Source organism: Microcebus murinus, chromosome 25 (assembly GCF_040939455.1).
Source record: "Microcebus murinus isolate Inina chromosome 25, M.murinus_Inina_mat1.0, whole genome shotgun sequence".
Taxonomy (NCBI): Eukaryota; Metazoa; Chordata; class Mammalia; order Primates; family Cheirogaleidae; genus Microcebus; species Microcebus murinus.
This window is the reverse complement of record NC_134128.1, coordinates 11,242,344-11,261,625: the sequence shown is the minus strand read 5'-3', so window position 1 is coordinate 11,261,625 and position 19,282 is coordinate 11,242,344. Positions and strand designations below refer to the sequence as shown.

Below are 19,282 nucleotides of genomic sequence, written 5' to 3'. Positions count from 1 at the left end.
TCCACAGAAAGCATGTTGAAACACAGAGTGCTGGGCCTCACTCTCAGGGTTTCTGATTCAGCAAGTCTGGGATGTGGCCTGGGAATCCGTGTTTCTAGCACATTTCTAGGAGATACTAATGCTGCTGGTTCCAGGACCCTACTTTGAACACCACTGGGCTAAACCATTTTTATTTTGTAATGTGGATTTGAATTCCTCAAGTGGTTGGATATTTTTTTCCTTTATATGTAGACTGTTATTAAGTTTACATTTAACTTCTATTAAATCACTATTAATATAATTTATTAATTATATTATTCAGAGTCTTTGTAACCTTTTTTTTAAACTTATCTGTCACAATATGATTAAAGCTATTACAAGTGTAATGAGAAATTCATACTTGATCAGTAATTTTAGCTGACATATTCCAGTGCTATTATAACAAAATTGTGAGCCTTTATATCAATATTTTATATTTGGATATAACAAAATTTTTGTATCATGTTTTATCTTAAATTTGACTTTATATGCTATTACAAGCTTCCTCTACTTTTTAAAAATAGCATTTGCCTCATTTTTTGTAATTTGCATATGTTTGTGGTTATTGTCTATATTTTTAAACTTTCTGTGCAATTTTGTGGCTTATTTCTTATAAGCAGCATATGGATTTTTTTAATTCTCCAAAAACCTGTATAAACAGGGGGATTTAACCAGTGTAGTTAATTTTCTGAAATGATCTACCTGCTGTCCTTTTCTATATTTTGTTTTATTCAGCTTTCCTCTTTCCTCATGTGTTGTATTTTATTTTAGTTATTTATGGTCGGTAACTACAGCCTGTTTTACCTTTTATAGTAGATCTTGTAAGTTCTTAAAAATGTAACTGAGGGAGTTCCATTCCAGGTAAGATGGAGTAAGTACATTCCACCCTGTGGAGTCTCTCCCACTGGCAACAGCTACAAAACCTGGACAGAATGCAAAAAAAGGTTATTTGAAGACTCTGAAAAATAAATCATAGCAGGCAGATGAGAGAAAATGACCAGAATTTGAACTGATGATGAGCTTGCAGGTTTTTTTCACTCTGGGATCCTATACTGGATTCTTGCAACCAGGAGGAATCTGGAAGTGGGTATTTGCATAGGCACCAAAAAAGTCCAAGATACTCAGTTCAGGTTCCAGGAACAGGAAAGAGGTCTCTTGGCAGAAACAACAGTGGCCACAGGGGCCCTCAGATGCCCAAAACTCTGAGAGAGAAGCTGTGTTTCCCAAGGAGTAGGATAAACCCCTGTTTGGTTGCATAAACGAAAGTATATCATGTTGCTTCTAGAGTTAACTATGCTAATGAACCATTGTATAAGAGGGAAAAAATAAACCCTTTGAAGATTTTGAAGCTTTAAGTACATCCTCACATATTTGGAGTGGTACAAGACTTCTTTGCATGTATGGATGGCTTCATAAAGGCTCAGAAAAGTCCTTTTTCCTTAGTTATGATACTGATTAAGAATCATAATTTAAAATGTTTACATTGGCTATTTGTACTGTTCAGACTTGGAGAATGCAAATGAGGAACATAGTATGATTATAAATACAGTACTTGAATCCAAATAGTAGTGAGTAGGGCAATACAGATATTTGCCAGTTCAAAATCAAGTGTTAAAATGTAATGAATGTATATATACATACATAATGAGTGAGATGTGCACCATCTGGGGATGGTCATGATGGAGACTCAGACTTTTGGGGGGAGGGGGGGAAATGGGCATTTATTGAAACCTTAAAATCTGTACCCCCACAATATGCCGAAATAAAAAAAAAAGTGCATTAAAAAAAAATGTAATGAATGTAGGTAATTACTGCTTTGTGAAAGAACATACTACAGAGTTTTTTAAACTGCCCAACTTTGTAATATCCTCAGATTGTGGTTTGGTTTTACCACAAGCAACTTTCCAGGGACAAATCAATTTAGTACCTCTTTGTACGCATTTGTATTCAAATATGTGGTTGTGGTACATAATTGTACCACATAATAGCAAAAACTATGTACTGAAAGTAAAAAAAAATATTGAGCAAATAAAAGTATAGGTCAGTGGTTCTCCAAGTGTGGTCCTCAAAGCAATAACATCAGTATTGACTGAGGCATTGGTTAGGGATGAAAATACTGAGGCCCCATCCTGATCTACTGAATCAGAAACTCTGGGAGCAGCCCCTACCATCTCTATTTTAAGCCCACCAGGTGACTCTATTGTATGCCAAAGTTTGAGAACTACCTGTCTAGTTCAAGCCCATCACTATATAATATAAAGAACTTGAGGACCACAGGATGTGAAAGGCTATGGAGTGAGGCACCTGCTAAAATATAAAGCCAATGCTAGAAACCAGGTGTTGTGACTATCAGTCCACGAGTGTTGTTCACTGGGCGGAGCCATTTTTCAGTGATGTTGATTGGATCACTGGAACATCTGCCATCTTCTAGGAAGAGACAAAATAATTTATGGAGAATAAAAAGCTGAGGATAGTTGTCTTTATAATAGCCTTGGAAATAACTGTGGAATTTACAGACTAGTTGATCTTTTGAATCTCACTACTTCCCTCCTTTTGACATATCCATTACCAGGGTAGCTGTGTCTGTCTTGAAAAATCAGCACAATTTTAGTTATCTTGTATTGCCCTGATAGCCCAACTATAGCAATGTCTCCATCCAAAGGGAGACCCTCACTTCATGTAAATAAATTCGCTTGCCAAATTTACTCATGTTTTTAAGATTTAATGATTTTTTTCCTACAACAGCAGTTTTTGCCTTTATTTTTAAGAACCTTGTAAGTCATTCTTTCAGCACACTCAGTGCCAAGTATGTAGCAGGCACTGTGCTGAGGGAAAGAATAGAAATAATTTCATATTGTTCCAAGTTTTTAATCTCACCACTGAAATAGAGATAAGTGCTAACCGAGGTAGATACAAAGCCATACTTGAGGTTTGTTAAGTACATATGATCTGCAACTTACAATAGGGTCATGTTCTGACAAACACATTAAGTTGCAAATTAAATGCATTTAATGTACTTAACCTACTGAACATCATAGCTTAGCCTAAACTTAAATGTGCTCAGAACACTTACATTAGCCTACAGTTGGACAAAGTCATCTAACACAAAGTCTATTGTGGAATAAAGTGTAGAATATGTCATGTAATTTATTGAATACTATCCTGAAAGTGAAAAACAGAATGGTTGTATGGGTACTTGATGTATAGTTTCTACTGAATGTGTATTACTTTCACACCATTGTAAAGTGAAAAAAATCATAAGTCAAACCGCTGTTTGTAATAATCTTGTTACATATCCAGAAATAAGGGCCATCTGTACTTACCATGGGCCAGGCTCTGTGACAGAAGCTTTTGCATGTTGATTCATTTAGTCCCGATTTCCATTTTACAGATACTTAGGTTCCAAGAGGTATAACATATCATCCATCGATCACATAGCTCTATGAAGTGACGATGCCTAGTTTCTGCCCCAAGCCACTGTGTTACCTTGCAGTGGGAACTCAAAGGCAGAATTTACTGGGTTGTGGAAAGGTAATTAGAGAAGGCTTTACAGGTTTTCTTAAGACAAGGCAGGAACTAATTGAAATCAGGAGTTTTGTGCCTAGTGATTATGAAAATAGCATTGGCATTAAGTAACTGATACCAGAGCTGCCTCTGGGTGTTATTAATTTCTTACTGACCACTCAGATGTTCCTCAACACTAGCCACGATGAAAATAACCACCATCTCTGTTTGCACAGTATTTTTCAATTACAGAAACTTCCGTCAAAATAAGTTAACTTCCCTTCCTTCTTGGAGAAAACACTGATTGTTCCTGGGTATTGTTTATAGATATCAGAGATATAAAGCATAGGAAAAATGTTATTTTTCAGTTAATTTTAATTCAATGAATATAAAAAACTGTGAAATGTGGGGAGGTGAATAAGGTTTGTCCCATCTTCAAGATGCTGGGCTGCATTCTTTGACCAGTCAGGACAATTTTAAAAGACCAAATGGACTCTCAGTCTTTTCTTTCAGTTTCAGAAATGAACATCAGGAAAGTCTTTGACATTTCATTTTTGAAGTAAATTCTGAGCATGATGTACTCTGTCAAAGGAAAATTCCTGGTAGGGATACATGTCTTTTCGAAGGCATTTTTACTTGGCGGTTAAAAGTATTTTCATCTGACTGTGTTATCGCTCCTTAAGGCTGTATTTACTAATGCAATATTAGACTGGGATTCTGAAAGCCCACTTTAAAATCTTTTAAATTATCTGTTTTTCCCTTAACTAAAAATGTATAAAGCATTTGTGTAAGACTACTAGAAAGATATTGATATGTGTATATATACACACACACGTACTCCTATATATTAATAGAAATAACGTCTGGATATGTAATAAGATAATGGATTATTTTATTTCATGTTTATCTTATGATTTTATTCAGTGAACATATGTTAAACTTACAATAAAAAAATACAGTGCTCAAACCTTTTAAAGAAAGTTACATTTAAGGTATCGGATTCTGTGAGTATGTGAATAGGTACTAACACAGATGAAAATCTTTGTGATCAAATTTCTTAATGCTTACAATAAATATTAATTTAGATTGGAACTTGAATGTCAGGGTTCAGTGGCCATGTAAACATTTATAGGCACAAAGAAGTAGCAAGGTGGTAACTATATTAAAGTTGAAGATCAACAGATTAGCCAGGTATAGGTGGCATGCACCTGTAGTCCTAGCTGTTTGGGAGGCTGAGGCAGGACAACTGCTGGAGCACAGGAGGTTGAGGTCGCTGTGGTCTTTGATACTACTGCACTGCAGGCCAGGTGACAGAGTGAGATCCTGTCTCAAAAATAAACAGAAAAGTTAGAGTAAATAATAGTAGTGGTACTATTTTAGATTATTATGAAAAGAAGTATCAGAATTCCATTTTTATCTGTAAAACTGTTAATAAAACAAAATTCAAATACATATGAAAATAAAGCAAGTATTATAAGGAACCCCAGGTACTCATCACCCAGTTTTAACAATAGGCTACTCATGACCAATGTTATTTCATTTATAGTCTTCCCCTTCCTCCCCCTGAAACACCCGTAGATTATTTGGAAACAAATCCCAGTCATCATAGTTGATCAAGTTTATTCATTTATGCATTATAAGTTACTATTTTGCCTGGATTAGGATCCAAATAAAGTCCATACATTTTGGTTAATGGGTCTCCTAAGTCTCTCTTAATAGATGTTTTTAGTAAGCATCTTTTAAAAAAATTGATTTGTAAGGTACAGGTGCAGATTTATTTTATGGATATATTGCATAGTAGTGAAGGCTGTGCTATTTGTGTAACCCTCAACTAGTTAGTGTACACAGTATCAAGTAATGTCTTTTCCCACACCCCTCTCCCACCCTGCTGCTTTTCTAAGTCTCCGTGTCTATTCCACATTCTGCGTCCATGTGTACTAATTTAGCTCCTACTTATGAGAATACATGACGTTTGATTTTCTGTTCCTGAGTTACGTAAGGTAAATGGCTTCCAGTTTCCATCCATGTTGCTGTAAAAGACATGATTTCGTTCCTTTTTATTGCTGACTAGTATTCCATAGTGTGTGTGTATATATCTGTGTGCACATTTTCTCTATCCACTCATGAGTTAATGGGCACTTAGGATAGTTCCGCATCTTTGCTATTATGAACAGTGCTGCAATAAATATACAAGTGCAGGTGTCTTTTTGATAGAATGACTTATTTTCCTTTGGGTGGATACCGAGTAGTGGGATTGCTAGATCAAGCCATAAATCTATGTGTAGTTCTTTGAGGACTCGCAATACTGTTTTCCATAGAGGCTGCACTAGTTTTGACTTTTTAATGACAGCCATTCTAACTGGAGTAAGATGGTATTTCACTGTGGTTTTAATTTGCATTTCTCTGATTAGTGATCTTGAACATTTTCATGGTTTTTGGCCATTTGTATATCATCTTTTAAAAAACGTCTGTTCATGTCCTTTGCTTACTTTTAGTCGGGTTTTTTTCTTGTTCAGTTTGAGTTCCTTGTGGATTCTGGTATTAGTCCTTTGTCAGATGCATATTTGTGAATATTTACTCCCATTCTGTAGGTTGTCTGTTTATTTTGTTGTTAAAACTATAGATTTTTCATGTCTTTTTCCCCTTGTGATTTCATGCTAGAAAAAATTGGGCGGCTTCTTCTATAGGGTTTTCAGTTTGAATTTTACTAACTGCATTACATTGGTGTAGTTTATGTGATTCTCTGTTCCGTGTTTCTTATAAACTGGTAAATCCAGAAGCTTGATTTTTTTTTTTTTTTTTCTTTTAGCACAACTGTATCATGGGTGTATGTGACCAAATGTTACTTTAAAGCTAGTACCTTAAGTAATTTCTTAAAGAAACCCAAGTAAATAAAAGGACTCTGGTCATAACATATTGTGAGGCAGATGATTAGTGATTTGTCTTTTCTGGAATCATATAGCAGTTAAAATTATCAGCAGCAGTCTTTTCCTAAGAGGAATGAAAAGGTATTCACAGGGCCAAGTGTGCTGGCCTGAAGGAGTCTCGTGGAAATAACCCTCCATGACTACAGTGGGAACTGCAAGCTACATACTGTGTTTATAGACATATGCTGCCTAATATAGTAGCTTCTGGCAATTTAAATTATAAAGAGAGATCATGGAGAAGTAGAAGTGAATATAATTTTCTTGGAGTTTAGGTAGATTTTGAAATGTTTGGTGACAAGTTTTCAATAAACTTTATAGTTTACATTTCTGTAGTGTTGCCCTCAGGTAATGGCCCTTTTAAAACATGGATGTTGTAGGCCCAATTCCTTTGTTGGTGGAAAATATGAGCAGTGTGCTTTTGGAAACGTTTGTTATAGACACCCTTCTTGTCTCTCTGGTTATGCTGTTATTTCAACTTATTAATAAACATCTCTAGATAGGTGACACATAAATATAGATAAGTCCATGCATTAAAAGGAAAGCTAGTAAGGGTCGCTAGGGAAGGTAGTTTCTTATAAGAGTTTTATGAAATGAAACATAGAGCAAAGGTTTTATAGTACAGAGCAAGAACAAAAAAAAATAACTATCATTGACATACAGCATTAAAGTAAACTTTAAAGCTGGTTAGGACAGCAATTCTTTGAATTCTGAAGGTGTTGTGCAGAAACAGACCTTTGCAAAAAGATACCTTTTGTCAATTCTATTCCCTGTAAATATTCACATAACGGCTGACCTACCTACCTTCCTGTTGAAGAAATAGTGTACCATTTTACTTTATCTTAGTCTAAAAATACTATACTTGAATTAATTGTACTTTAACATTTTACAGCGGAAGTTCAGAGTGAAATTGAAAGGATTTTTGAACTTGCAAGAACACTGCAATTGGTAGTCCTTGATGCAGATACTATTAATCATCCAGCTCAACTTGGTAAAACCTCTTTGGCCCCTATTATAGTGTATGTAAAGATTTCTTCTCCTAAGGTAAGTAGGGTTGCTATTATTTGCTCTATGATTCACTTTACTAAAATGTGTTTTATGTTCTGCTTCTCAATAACAGCCTTTATGCTGAATGTAGAGCTCATGGAGACATCCATTTGTCAAGAATGTATAAGACTGATATAAACAAAGTATAGTTAGTTTAATGATTTAGAATAGCAATTCTCAGAGTGTGGTCCATGAGTCCCTGGAGGGTTCTGAGATAGTAAGACATTATTTGCCTTTTTTGCTGTTTTATTGTTTGCATGAATGATGGACCCTAAGCACGAATCAAGACTGTGGTATCAAAAAGCACTAGCAGTTACTGTGTTCATCACCACAGTGTTCTCACTGTTTAAGGGGAAAAAAAAAGTCAGTTTCACTTAAGAGTATCCTTATGAAGTAGTGAAATTTATTAAATTTTGACTCTAAAGTCTGGCTGTTTCATTACACAGAATATTAATAAGTACATACCAAAGTAAGTTGTCTCAAGGACAAGCACTGGTGTGATTATTTGAGTTGTGAACTAGCCACTTTTTTCATGGAACACCTTTTTCATCTCAAGGAACAACTGACCGGCTTGGGTATTTGGTGTAGATATCTTCTTGAAGAAAGTGAGCCTGTTGGGTGGGTGTGGTGGCTCATGCCTTTAACCCTAGCACTTTGGGAGGCTCAGGCAAGAGGATTGCTTAAGGTCAGGAGTTCACAACTAGCCTGAGCAATGTAGTGAGACAACCCCCATGTCTACAAAAAAAATATATTTTTTTAATTACCTGGGTATAATGGCATACACCTGTAGTCCTAGCTTACTGGGCAGGTTGAGGGAGAAGGATTGCTTGGGCCCAGGAATTAGAGGTTACAGTGAGCTATGATCCTACCGCTGCACCTCAGCCTGGGCGACAGAAAAAGACCCTGTCTCTTAGAAAGTGAGCCTGTCACTTCAAGGAGAACAACTAACAGTATGTGTTGCCAATGGAAGAACTCAGCAAACCACTTTTTAAATGATCAATGAATGATGTTAATTTCAAGACAGAGTAACAGAACAGAGTAAGTTCATTGAACATGGTTTCAGATTTCACATGGCAACTAGGCTTTGAGTTTTTGTATAGTATTAAAGAAGAATATCCACAATCATCTGAATGCTGCTAAAATATTCCTCCTTTTCTCAATCACGTCTGTCGGAGGTTGGATTTTCTTTGCATATTTCAAACAAAATGATACATTGTAGTAGATAGACTTCAGTTGTCTTCTATTAAGTGAGGCATTAGATTTGTTAAAAAAGCAATTTATGTTAATGTGTAATAGATTTTTAGAATTTCTCAGTTTTAATTTTTAATATGGTAAATATATATATTGCACATAAACAAGTTTTTTTGGGTTCTCAATTTTTTAAAACCTACAAAAGTTTTGAGACAAAGTGTTTACGACCTATCAGTCTCAAAGACTCAGAATAAGAGCTACACTGGTGCTTAAAGCATACAACTGATCTTTAACATGTTAATTCTGCAGATGATCTTATCCATTGTATTTTATAGCTCAATCTATTGTAAGCCCTTTGTGCTGTATATGAAAAGGGACTATATACAAACAGGCCCCAGGGAAAGGAATCAATAACGTACCTTGTAGTTTACATGAGTTCAGATATTCCTCTATTAAAAACTTGTATCTTTTACAGGTTTTACAAAGGTTAATAAAATCTCGAGGGAAATCTCAAGCTAAGCACCTCAATGTCCAGATGGTAGCAGCTGATAAACTGGCTCAGTGTCCTCCAGTAAGTGCTCTCTCTATATGGTAGAATCCAGTTGAAAAGATCAGACTTGGCATTTAAAAAAAAAATAACCAAGCAAACAAAAACCATAAACACTTGTCAGGGAAGACAATCCCCATTAGTTAAAGGAGTAGGCATGGAAGTGAACCGTCCTGCCTCCTTATGACATTGGCTTACAAAAAGCTATGGTGCAGTTTGTGGGGATCTCATTTTGTTAATATCTAATACAAGACCATGGTTCCAAAAATTTGGTTTGTAAGATGGATTTTTTGGAGTTGGTTTATTATTTATATCTGATCACAGGGAGCAAATTATCTGCTCATAATAACTGAGAAACTTATTTGAGACCATGTGAAAATAAATTTCTAAGTACTATTAATAAATTAGCCAGATTCCTGTAATCCATATCTTTACATACTATGCTTTGGAACTATACATCTCTCCTAAGTGCAGCTATTCCAGAGGCTGTAATAGTTTTATCAACTTTTAAGTTGTTTGAAGAGTCAGGCCTTGTTTTCTTCCCTAATGAACTGTGAAGTTAGGACCATGTCAGGTTGTCGGTGGTTTCAGCTGCTTCTGCCAAATCTCAGGTCCTAATCTTGCTTTATTAATTTCCAACTTAAGATTTCACAATCCCTATTCAGTGTCCTAAACACTGATTTGAGGTGAACAGATATGTCTATGCTAACTAAATAAGACAGCCAACAGAAAAGGGGAAAGGTTGGAGCACATGAGCGAGAACAAATACCTAGGGGTCTTGTATGGGGTTGAGGGAAGGGGCCAGCATAAATGTACTGTCTGAAATGTGTGCCTCTGCAGGAGTTGTTTGATGTGATCTTGGATGAGAACCAGCTTGAGGATGCTTGTGAGCACCTTGCCGACTATCTGGAGGCCTACTGGAAGGCCACCCATCCTCCCAGCAGCAATCTCCCCAACCCTCTCCTTAGCCGTACTTTGGCCACTTCAACTCTGCCTCTTAGCCCCACCCTAGCCTCTAATTCACAGGTAAGGGGGGTTCTTTTTATAGAGAAAGCAGGCTACCTAAGGAGACACCATTGAGACCCAAGGCCGTGCCTTAACTCTACCTAAACAGAGACAAACATTATGAGCTATTTAACCAACTCCAGCATGAGATGTGTACTTGCAAGAAATGCAATGTAATCAGAATATACTATGAATGAATATCCATAGTAAAACTCCCTAACTTAAGACAAGGATAGCAGACCACTTGGATTCAAGTCCTGGCTCTACCTCCTGTTGGGTGTACAACCTGGGACGGGTTCCCGAACAGCTCTTGTGGCTGTTGTAGTTAATTGGTTCATCTGTCTTTTTTCATGAGATGACCTTATGTCATAGGCCTGCAGTATTTATGCAAAGGCCCTAGAACAGTGCCTGTCCCATGTTGCCATGTAAGTATTTTATATTTTTAATTATTTTGGAATTTTCTTCTTAAATACTTCTGCTTAAGTATATATGGGAAGATTTAAGTCTACATCCATGTATAGAAAATTCTCAGGGACCCCCATCTGTATTTGAACCACAAGAGAAAATATAACACTCTGTTTTTAAAAAACAAATTACTATGTGCACTGTTCCAAGCACTTACAAATGCCATTGGACACCATCAATAATTGAGTTAGGTTAGAAGTTAGATACTTAGAGACTATACTTGCAAAGAGTTGCTCTGCCAGGTCTTTACATATTGACCTTGGTTGGTGCCTGTTGCTCCCTTCCTTGCCAGGGTTCTCAAGGTGAGCAGAGGACTGAGCGCTCTGCTCCTATCCGGTCTGCTTCCCAAGCTGAAGAAGAACCTTGCCTGGAACCAGTCAAGAAAGCCCAGCACCGTTCTTCCTCCTCTGCCCCCCACCACAACCATCGCAGTGGCACAAGTCGAGGCCTCTCTAGGCAAGAGACGTTTGATTCGGAAACCCAGGAGAGTCGAGACTCTGCCTACGTGGAGCCGAAGGAAGATTATTCCCACGAACATGTGGACCACTATGCCTCCCACCGTGACCATAACCACAGAGATGAGACCCACGGGAGCAGTGACCACAGACACAGGGAGCCACGGCACCGTTCCAGGGACGTGGATCGAGAGCAGGACCACAATGAGTGCAACAAACAACGAAGCCGTCATAAATCCAAGGATCGCTACTGTGACAAGGATGGAGAAGTGATATCCAAAAAACGGAATGAGGCTGGGGAGTGGAACAGGGATGTTTACGTCCGCCAATGACTTTTGCCCTTTTGTGTTTTTTTGGGACGTCTTGTATAACAGCACCCTGAAACAAAAGCTTTGGGGTCTATATTACAATCATATGTGATCTGTCTTGTAATATTTTGTATCGCTGTTGCTTGAATAGCAATAGCATGACATAGAGTATTAATATACTTTTTTTTTTCTTTTGTAAGTGCTATACAAATTGGCCTGGTACGGCTGCAGTCCTCCAGTTCTATACTGGACTCTTCAAAAACTGTTTTTGGGTAGCTGCCACTTGAACAAAATCTGTTGCCATCCAGGTGATGCTAGTGTTTTAAGGAATGTAGCTGATGTATCCAGCAAGCCAGAATCAGCACAGATAAAAAGTGGAATCTCTTGTATCTCTAGATTTTTAATGCGCAGGCACCTGATTTGCATATTCATTCATTCATGGACCACTGTTTCTTGCTTGTACCTCTGGCTGACTAAATTTGGGGACAGATTCAGTCTTGCCTTACACAAAGGGGATCATAAAGTTAGAATCTATTTTCTATGTACTAGTACTGTGTACTGTATAGACAGTTTGTAAATGTTATTTCTGCAAACACCTTATTCTATACATATATATATATATATCAGTTTGATCACACTATTTTAGAGTCTTAATGCCAAGTCAGCAGATTTGCTTTATGAATTACAGGGACTAGAAATGCCCACATTCAGGAAATTTGTAGTAACATTGTCTAGACACTATCCTCATTCTATTAGAGAAAGTCTGTACATACTGTAAATATGTGTGATTGCTTGACTTGAAAAGGTTTGATTTCTGAATGTTATGCCATCCTTGTAAGTTTATAATTTTCACCATAAATTATGGTAAATATAACCAAACTCCAGAGGTTGTTCTACTCCATACAGTTCACACTGATTGTGACAAACACATTCTTAGTAGCTAGTGTCTGTTATAGTCACTGCACTGGAGTATATGAGCCAGAACCCGCTGTACGCACGTGTGTGTATCTGTATGTAAGAGTGTGCATGAGTGATTGCTTGAGGTGAGCTGGAATGCTGAAGACTAATGAAGAAACTAGAGACTGATACCTAGAATTCTACCCACCTGGCTTTGTATTTAATTGTGCTGTACGTTGCTTTATAATCCATTGAGCAGTCAGGGAATGTGAGGAAGCTTGCTGCCAAAGGTAACTAGGAAAGCATTCATCTGCTGGCTCCTTGTTTTTGCTCCTAGAGAGTGAAAATACAGGCAACTTTTACTGTGAGTGTTTCACTGGAAATGTAAAATTGTTGTGTGTTCGCGTATTTGTTTTAAAGTAACAAACGTTTACACAGCTTGTGGAATTATTTTGTGGGAAAATAAATTTTTGTAACTTCTCCCACTTCATTTTCTAACCTTGCCTATTGTTCCTCTTGTTTATCTCCTAGTTACCTATATCATTCCTCCCCACCACCAGTTTCACTGTCAGAACCCAGAAGTGCTTCTTATAACCAAAGTTTCTGCTCTTCAGAAGTAATCAGGGCAAAATGGGGGGACTTGAAATGAATAAAATGTTAAGATTATTTTCCTACATCTACTCTGAAGGGGGGAGAACCTTGAAGATACTATGTCCATGCCTCAATACACTGCTGTAAGAAGCTTACAGTGTTGTTATCATCTTAAGGCTAAAACCTTTTCTGTGTCTCATAAGTGTATATTTTGTCCAGTCATGACTGGACAGCTAAGACAGTATTAAGTGTGCACGTATCTAGCACTTGAAGTTTGTCCCAGGAAAATGCCTACCTGTCAATTCAGATTTGTACATTAATTTATTTAACAAAATAATAATAGTTATAATAATTTACTTTTGGTTTTGCCTCCTTGATTATTCTAAGTTCTTGCCAAATATTCTTAGATTTCTGTAAGTTACACTGTTTTACATTTAATTCATTTCCCTTACCCCCAAGTCTTAAAAATCAGTTACACAGTGTTTTATCAGCTAATATATGCAAAATTTCCCTCAGAATCAATTTATCTGTAAATTAGGTCTCTACATGAAATTTACTGAATATAAAAACTGGCCATATCGTGTAACTTTTTGACAAAATTCTCACATCAAAGGGAAACCATATTCCATTTGCTAAATTGCTATATTTCTGCTACACTTTCATCATGGTAAGATGTTGCCGATTACTGGTCTGATCCTTTCCCATATTATTTCATCCCAATTAATGACTTTGGAATTTTTAAATTCTTGAAGTATAACTGGTTTTACTTGCTGCTATCATTAATCCCTTTCAAAGAATAGTGCTCATAGATTTCATCTTTTTTATTTTGTACTTAGGTTCTTAGTGCAAATCAGTACTCCTCTAAAAACTATACTGAAGGATTTGACATAAGAACATCTACACGTGAAAATTGTATAGAGAGCATATGTGTAAACAGTGTGTAGCAAATTTGTAAATGAAGAAATAATCCCAAGGACAATGGGATATTTACTGACTTGTGGAATGTAAAATTATAGTCTTCACACAGCCAAGGCTTAATCTTAACCTACTCAGTTGTAGAATCATGATTTTTGTAGTCAACCTAGAAAATGCTGGAAATGTACTTAATAGTTCTGTTTTTTGTCATACCCACTTCAGTCTTTCCTATGCTTTTTACTGCTAATTTAAGTTACTGTTACAAAAAGGTGCTGCTAAATGTAGGATGTCTTAGTAATATTGTACTTTGGGACAATGCCACACTTTTAACATGGTCTGCTATGCATTCCTGTTAAACATTCACTGTCAGCTACACTGAACTGTTTAACAAACCTGGTTTAAAGTAATTCATATAAAACAAATAAAGAGCTGGCTTCTGCACTGTTTATTAGTAGTATTAATTGCCATTTTAGGAATGATTCATATAATTGAGACTATGTTAAATATTCAACAACTCTTCCCACTTATGGAGCATCTTCCTTAGGGGTGATGCTAAACACATGATTTCCTTTAGTAATCTTCCCATTATGTCTGATTTAAAAAAAAAATAGCTCAAGGTAGGTAAAAGATTCAAGATCTGACCTCTAGTAGAGTAATCTGGGTCAGTTCTTTAATTTCTGATAAGTTATATTTTTACCACTTGTACTTTGCTATTTAAAATGTGACACAGGGTTTTAAAGTAAAATGTACTCAGTGTTGATTTTAAATACTTTTTCTGCTTCATAGACATATCTGTGTTCTTTCCCTTGCATTTTCCTGATTTTTTTCCCCTTCCTGTTGCATTTTTTCTTACATTTCTGTGTCTCTTCATATTATGTTTTATTTTCCAATTTGCTTATTTTTTCTAAAAGGACAAAACCCATGAAAAATTGTCTATGTTCAAAGAAATTTAATAATATTCTTTGTGTCCTTAATGTTTTCATATGCAAATATTTTCCTTCCATTTTGCTGGCATTGCTTATATCCTGATATTTGTTGGTACTAATCAAATGTTTACACCAGTACAATTTTGTTGTTATGCAGATTTTCTAACATTTTCATCCCAGCTTACTTAGCATATAAGGCTTTGCCGAGAGCATGAGAGAAAATGGAGGAAATGGATTTTGTGGGGTTTCTAAAAATACATTTAAAGTTTAAGAAGGTATGCTAAGCCCTGGAAAGAGAAATACCACAGGTAAAGTGTTTCTCTTTAGTCAAATGACATCTATGGGATACAAGGCAGAATGAGGGTTATATATGCTTGAAATAATTTCCCTCTCATTCAGTATCATTTATTGACTATCCGCTCTGAAGCAGTGACTGAAAGGACAGAGTCTCTGCCTCTAGGATGTTTCCCAAGTGTGAACATGGGGCTTAGAGGGCACGGCTAGTAAACTTGAATGACAACGTGTTCAGCGAGTGCTAGGAGACTGACAGAGATGAAGAATGGGACACAGAGAAAGAGAGTGGTGCCTTAACAACTTAGGGAAGGGTGTTTGAGATAGGCTTCTTCAAAGAAGAGTCCATCTAAATAAAGGTCTTACCTGATCGAAGAGACCTTGTAATCGTGGATACAATCAGTAGTAATGAGACATTCCTAAAGGAAACCTATAAGGGGAGAAAAATATCAAACTATTAGGCACTTGTTGTTTTCAACTGTGCATTTCATATGCCCAAGGCCCAGTAGCTTTTGCATGGTTTGAATGAAAGCTAACAGCAGTCTGATGTATTCAACACCGCATGAGCTAGACTTTAAACTGCGGCAGGGTACTGGGTATTTTAATAGATCTTATCTAAAAAGCAAGTAGAATGAAACAAGCCTGAGGCTATAATTAATTTTTTTAAAAAACAGTCACTTGTATTGGCCACCATAAGGGGATGTTAGAACATCATTGCAACTGCAAAAATGACCAGTCTTTTGTCTGAGGCCAGATTTGATTGTGAAGTAGTCTTTTTTTGTCTGGATCTATCCTAGGCACAATTGCCTTGTCTGATGGTTTTATGTTCAATAGAACACCAAGGCCCAGCTCTAAGTGCTGGGCCAGTTCCCAGCTGTCAGAAGTTGGTTTTCTCTTTTTCACCATTCTCTAATAACTTGTATATGTTCTAAAAAATGATAAGGTATCCAAATTATAGAATATTCTCATTTTTAAAATCCACAAAGAAAATCATTTTACTTTCTAGTTTAAAATCATGAAAAAAATTAAACATAATAAAAAAGTAGACTATCATTTAGAAGAGGTCCATACTTCATTTGAAAGAGGGTTGATGTCCCAAATAATAAGCAGAGACAGAGTTAGGTAAAATACTTACCTCAGTTATTGGTACATGGTAAATAGTATCCTGAATTCTTGAGGAACTATTACTTAGGAACTTGGGAACAGAAAACAATTTTTTATAATCACATTAAATATTGCTAATTTATTCCTTTTTTAAGATTTACTAATTTTTAACATTAAAAATTACTTGTATTCTTTACAAATATTAGACTCCAAATGAAAATATGTTCCAGGCATCTATAGGCATCTCCCTTTTTTATACTCTAAAACCCATAAAGAAAAAAGTATTTTAAAAACACAAAATGTAATCTCACACATCCTCCTACTTCCTCTATGTCTCTTGATCCTGGTGAAACAGCTGGCAGCCTTTTCTGTTTCCTTAGCAACCATGCCACCACTCAGTTGGCCTGACAACACTTTGGCTGTCCGCAATTTTTTTTTTTTTTTTTATAAACCAATGTCTGGAATTTTCATTTCTGAGGCTCCTTCTCCTATGTGCTTTTGCATTTTACAAATTTTGCAATAAAAAAACCTATACAATCCTTATTTGCCAACCACATCATGTCTTCTGCTCTGGCATCTCTGAGAGAATCAATGTCAGTGTCCTGTAATGGCACAGCAGATGGATCAAATCGCTGCAGCTGTTTCAATTGTTCAAATGATAGGCCAGCTCCCATCATTCCTTCTCCTCCAATCTGTGGTTCCTGTTCGGACAAAGTAAATAAATATGGATGAACGTCCTGTAATTAATAAGTATGCCTGGTACAATTTAAGTTACAAGACAAATCGAGTTGTAATGACCACATCTTCCAACTACAGAAAAATGTGTAAATGCCTCTTATTTTTTGTGGAAGATATGTGCTGTTTTCTGGGCAGTATAGCGGGAAAACAGTACTATGTAGTCAGCTGAATGAGTACCTATTACCTATTATGTCCTACATGCTTATTAAGCACTGTGACATTACAAAGGCCTGAGCTCTCTGGTTAGAAGCACATGGATTCAAATTGATGCTGTCACATTTTAGCTATGTGACCTTAAGCAAGTAACTTTACCTAACCCCATTTTCCTCATCTGTAAAACAGATAAAATACTCAGTTCTAAGGCTTAGAACTGAAGGTGGTATCATGCCCATCACAGAGCGGGCATTCAGTAAATGGAACATTATTACCAATAAAGCAATAATATTCTGCTTTATCATTCTCTAAAACTCTGAAAGGAGTTCCTTAGGCATCTAAGATCTCTCTCTCTCTCTCTCTCTGACCTATACCAATTGGATGATAAAAGTTTTTTTTCTTGTTTTTACATGGACTACAAGAACAAAGAAAGGGATACATAAATTGAGGCTGTATCAACTAATTTAGAGGAATAAAGTCATAAGGAATTGAGTGATACTTGCAAACCACTACTGAAAAAGATCTATAATCCTAAATGGTGACTTTAAGTCACCATTTCACAGACAAATGTTTGTATGTTAATAAGACAGGTTTTGAGACATATAGTTAACAAAACTATTATAGTTTATTATCTCATGGGGATAAAGGGAAAACTCACTCTCTCTCAGGTACATACTGAGTATATGTGTATGTTTGCATATACTTCCAAGTGAATTATGAAGGTGTCCCTCCATCTTAAATTCTGAGTCTGGAAACCATCTCTAAATTGTTTTTATTTATGTATTCCAATTAGTTACTTTCTGCATAGGGAGGTTCTAAAGTTAGATGTTCAGCATATTTAAATGAATGTGAGCATTATTACAGATTTAAACTTAATCTCAAATGCCCTGGGCTAAAAATTGAATCCTAAATACAGTCTTAATAAAGACTAACAGAAAGTTAGACTAGCGCTAGGTAAAAAAGTACAACAGAGCTTTTTAAATGTTACACAGTGTATGTAACAGATTGTAAGGAAGCAATAATCCTGAACTACTTTTTGTCCTCTTGACTGGTCTTTTGATATCCCACAGTTATTAAAGCCTTGTTTGGGCTTTGATGTGACATGAGAAAAAATGCTCAACATTTGCCATATCAGAAATTTACAGGATTGGGAAGGCAAAAAAAAAAAAAACATTAGAAAGAAAGAGCCAAGTAACATGAACAGTAACAATTCTGCAAATGGAATCAACACAATAAAAATGCAGGCAAGCTCTGTGCCATTTTAACACAATGGCCAGGAACAAAGACAGGCAAAAACTTTGTCAAGACATGCAAATTCTCTAATTCTCTGTGGGCAGTCTAAAATGGATCTAATTAGAAAAACATTGCATATGACAGTAATCATTTCACAAGTTTAGCTTGACATATTTCTTCTTGTAACACCCTTGTATCACCACGCTTCTGTTTCTGTGACTTACCTGATTGCACAGAGGAAAACAAAACTACCTTACCTGGGGCTGAAGCTGCAGGCAAGGAAACGTTGCCAGGGCCCAGGCAACTTGTTCTTCATTTTCTGCCAGTGTTATAGTGCATGTGCTATAAACCAGCACACCCCCTGGCTTCAGCAGCTGAACTGCCTAAAGAAAACTGTAATTAGACCACGTAGACCAAAAGATCAAATAAATATCTGAAGGAATTTCATAGCATAATAGATGCATCCTTTCCAGTGTTTGGGATAAATAAAATGATGATGTATGTGATACGATTCCTTCTCTAATTATGTAAGAATGATACTTGCCCAAAGTAGATGTATTTCACTAGCTTGGAGCTGTCATACTCCATATGGACCAAGACTTTCCCAAATACAGTCGTTCAGATTCATGCCTTTAGGTACCATTTTTATGCTTAAACTCACAAATTTACATTTTTAGGCTAGACATCCTTTCTAAATTCCATATTCAAATATTCAGTTGCCTTCTTAACATTTCTATTATCAAATTTAACATTTCCCAAAATGTGAAATTTGAACTCCTATCTTCCCTTTGAAATCTACTGCATAAGTCTTCACATCCTTCCAGATGCTCACATCCCAAACCTCAGATTATCCTTTATGCTTCTCTTTCTCTTACATTCCCCCCTCTCACATTCTATTGGCTCTACCTTCAAAACATATCCAGAATTTGAACACTTCTCACCACTTCCACTGCTATCCCTTTGGTCCAAG

General features: G+C 36.3%; 2 protein-coding genes across 11 annotated transcripts in view; one reads left to right on the top strand and one right to left on the bottom strand.

The window, feature by feature from the left end:
- The window catches only part of CACNB2 (calcium voltage-gated channel auxiliary subunit beta 2), a 316,986-nt gene extending 300,379 nt beyond the window's left edge, over positions 1 to 16,607 (top strand). For all 8 annotated transcript variants that reach the window (XM_012748652.3, XM_012748654.2, XM_012748651.2 and 5 more), the window contains 4 exons: positions 7,339 to 7,490; positions 9,160 to 9,255; positions 10,072 to 10,257; positions 10,994 to 16,607. In XM_012748652.3, coding sequence (XP_012604106.1) covers positions 7,339 to 7,490; positions 9,160 to 9,255; positions 10,072 to 10,257; positions 10,994 to 11,488 — 929 coding nt within the window. In that variant the 3' untranslated portion in view covers positions 11,489 to 16,607. The remainder of the gene's footprint in view (positions 1 to 7,338; positions 7,491 to 9,159; positions 9,256 to 10,071; positions 10,258 to 10,993) is intronic.
- Positions 445 to 19,282, bottom strand: part of NSUN6 (NOP2/Sun RNA methyltransferase 6) — a 62,696-nt gene continuing 43,858 nt past the window's right edge. Inside the window, exons 10-14 of one of the 3 annotated variants that reach the window (XM_075997608.1) lie at positions 18,570 to 18,695; positions 16,220 to 16,889; positions 15,451 to 15,514; positions 12,570 to 12,694; positions 445 to 4,845 (exon numbers count right to left, since the gene is read on the bottom strand). In XM_075997608.1, coding sequence (XP_075853723.1) covers positions 16,677 to 16,889; positions 18,570 to 18,695 — 339 coding nt within the window. In that variant the 3' untranslated portion in view covers positions 445 to 4,845; positions 12,570 to 12,694; positions 15,451 to 15,514; positions 16,220 to 16,676. Of the gene's footprint in view, positions 4,846 to 12,569; positions 12,695 to 15,450; positions 16,890 to 18,569; positions 18,696 to 19,282 lie in introns of all 3 variants that reach the window. The other 2 variants (XM_075997607.1, XM_075997609.1) reach the window with 2 other exon arrangements.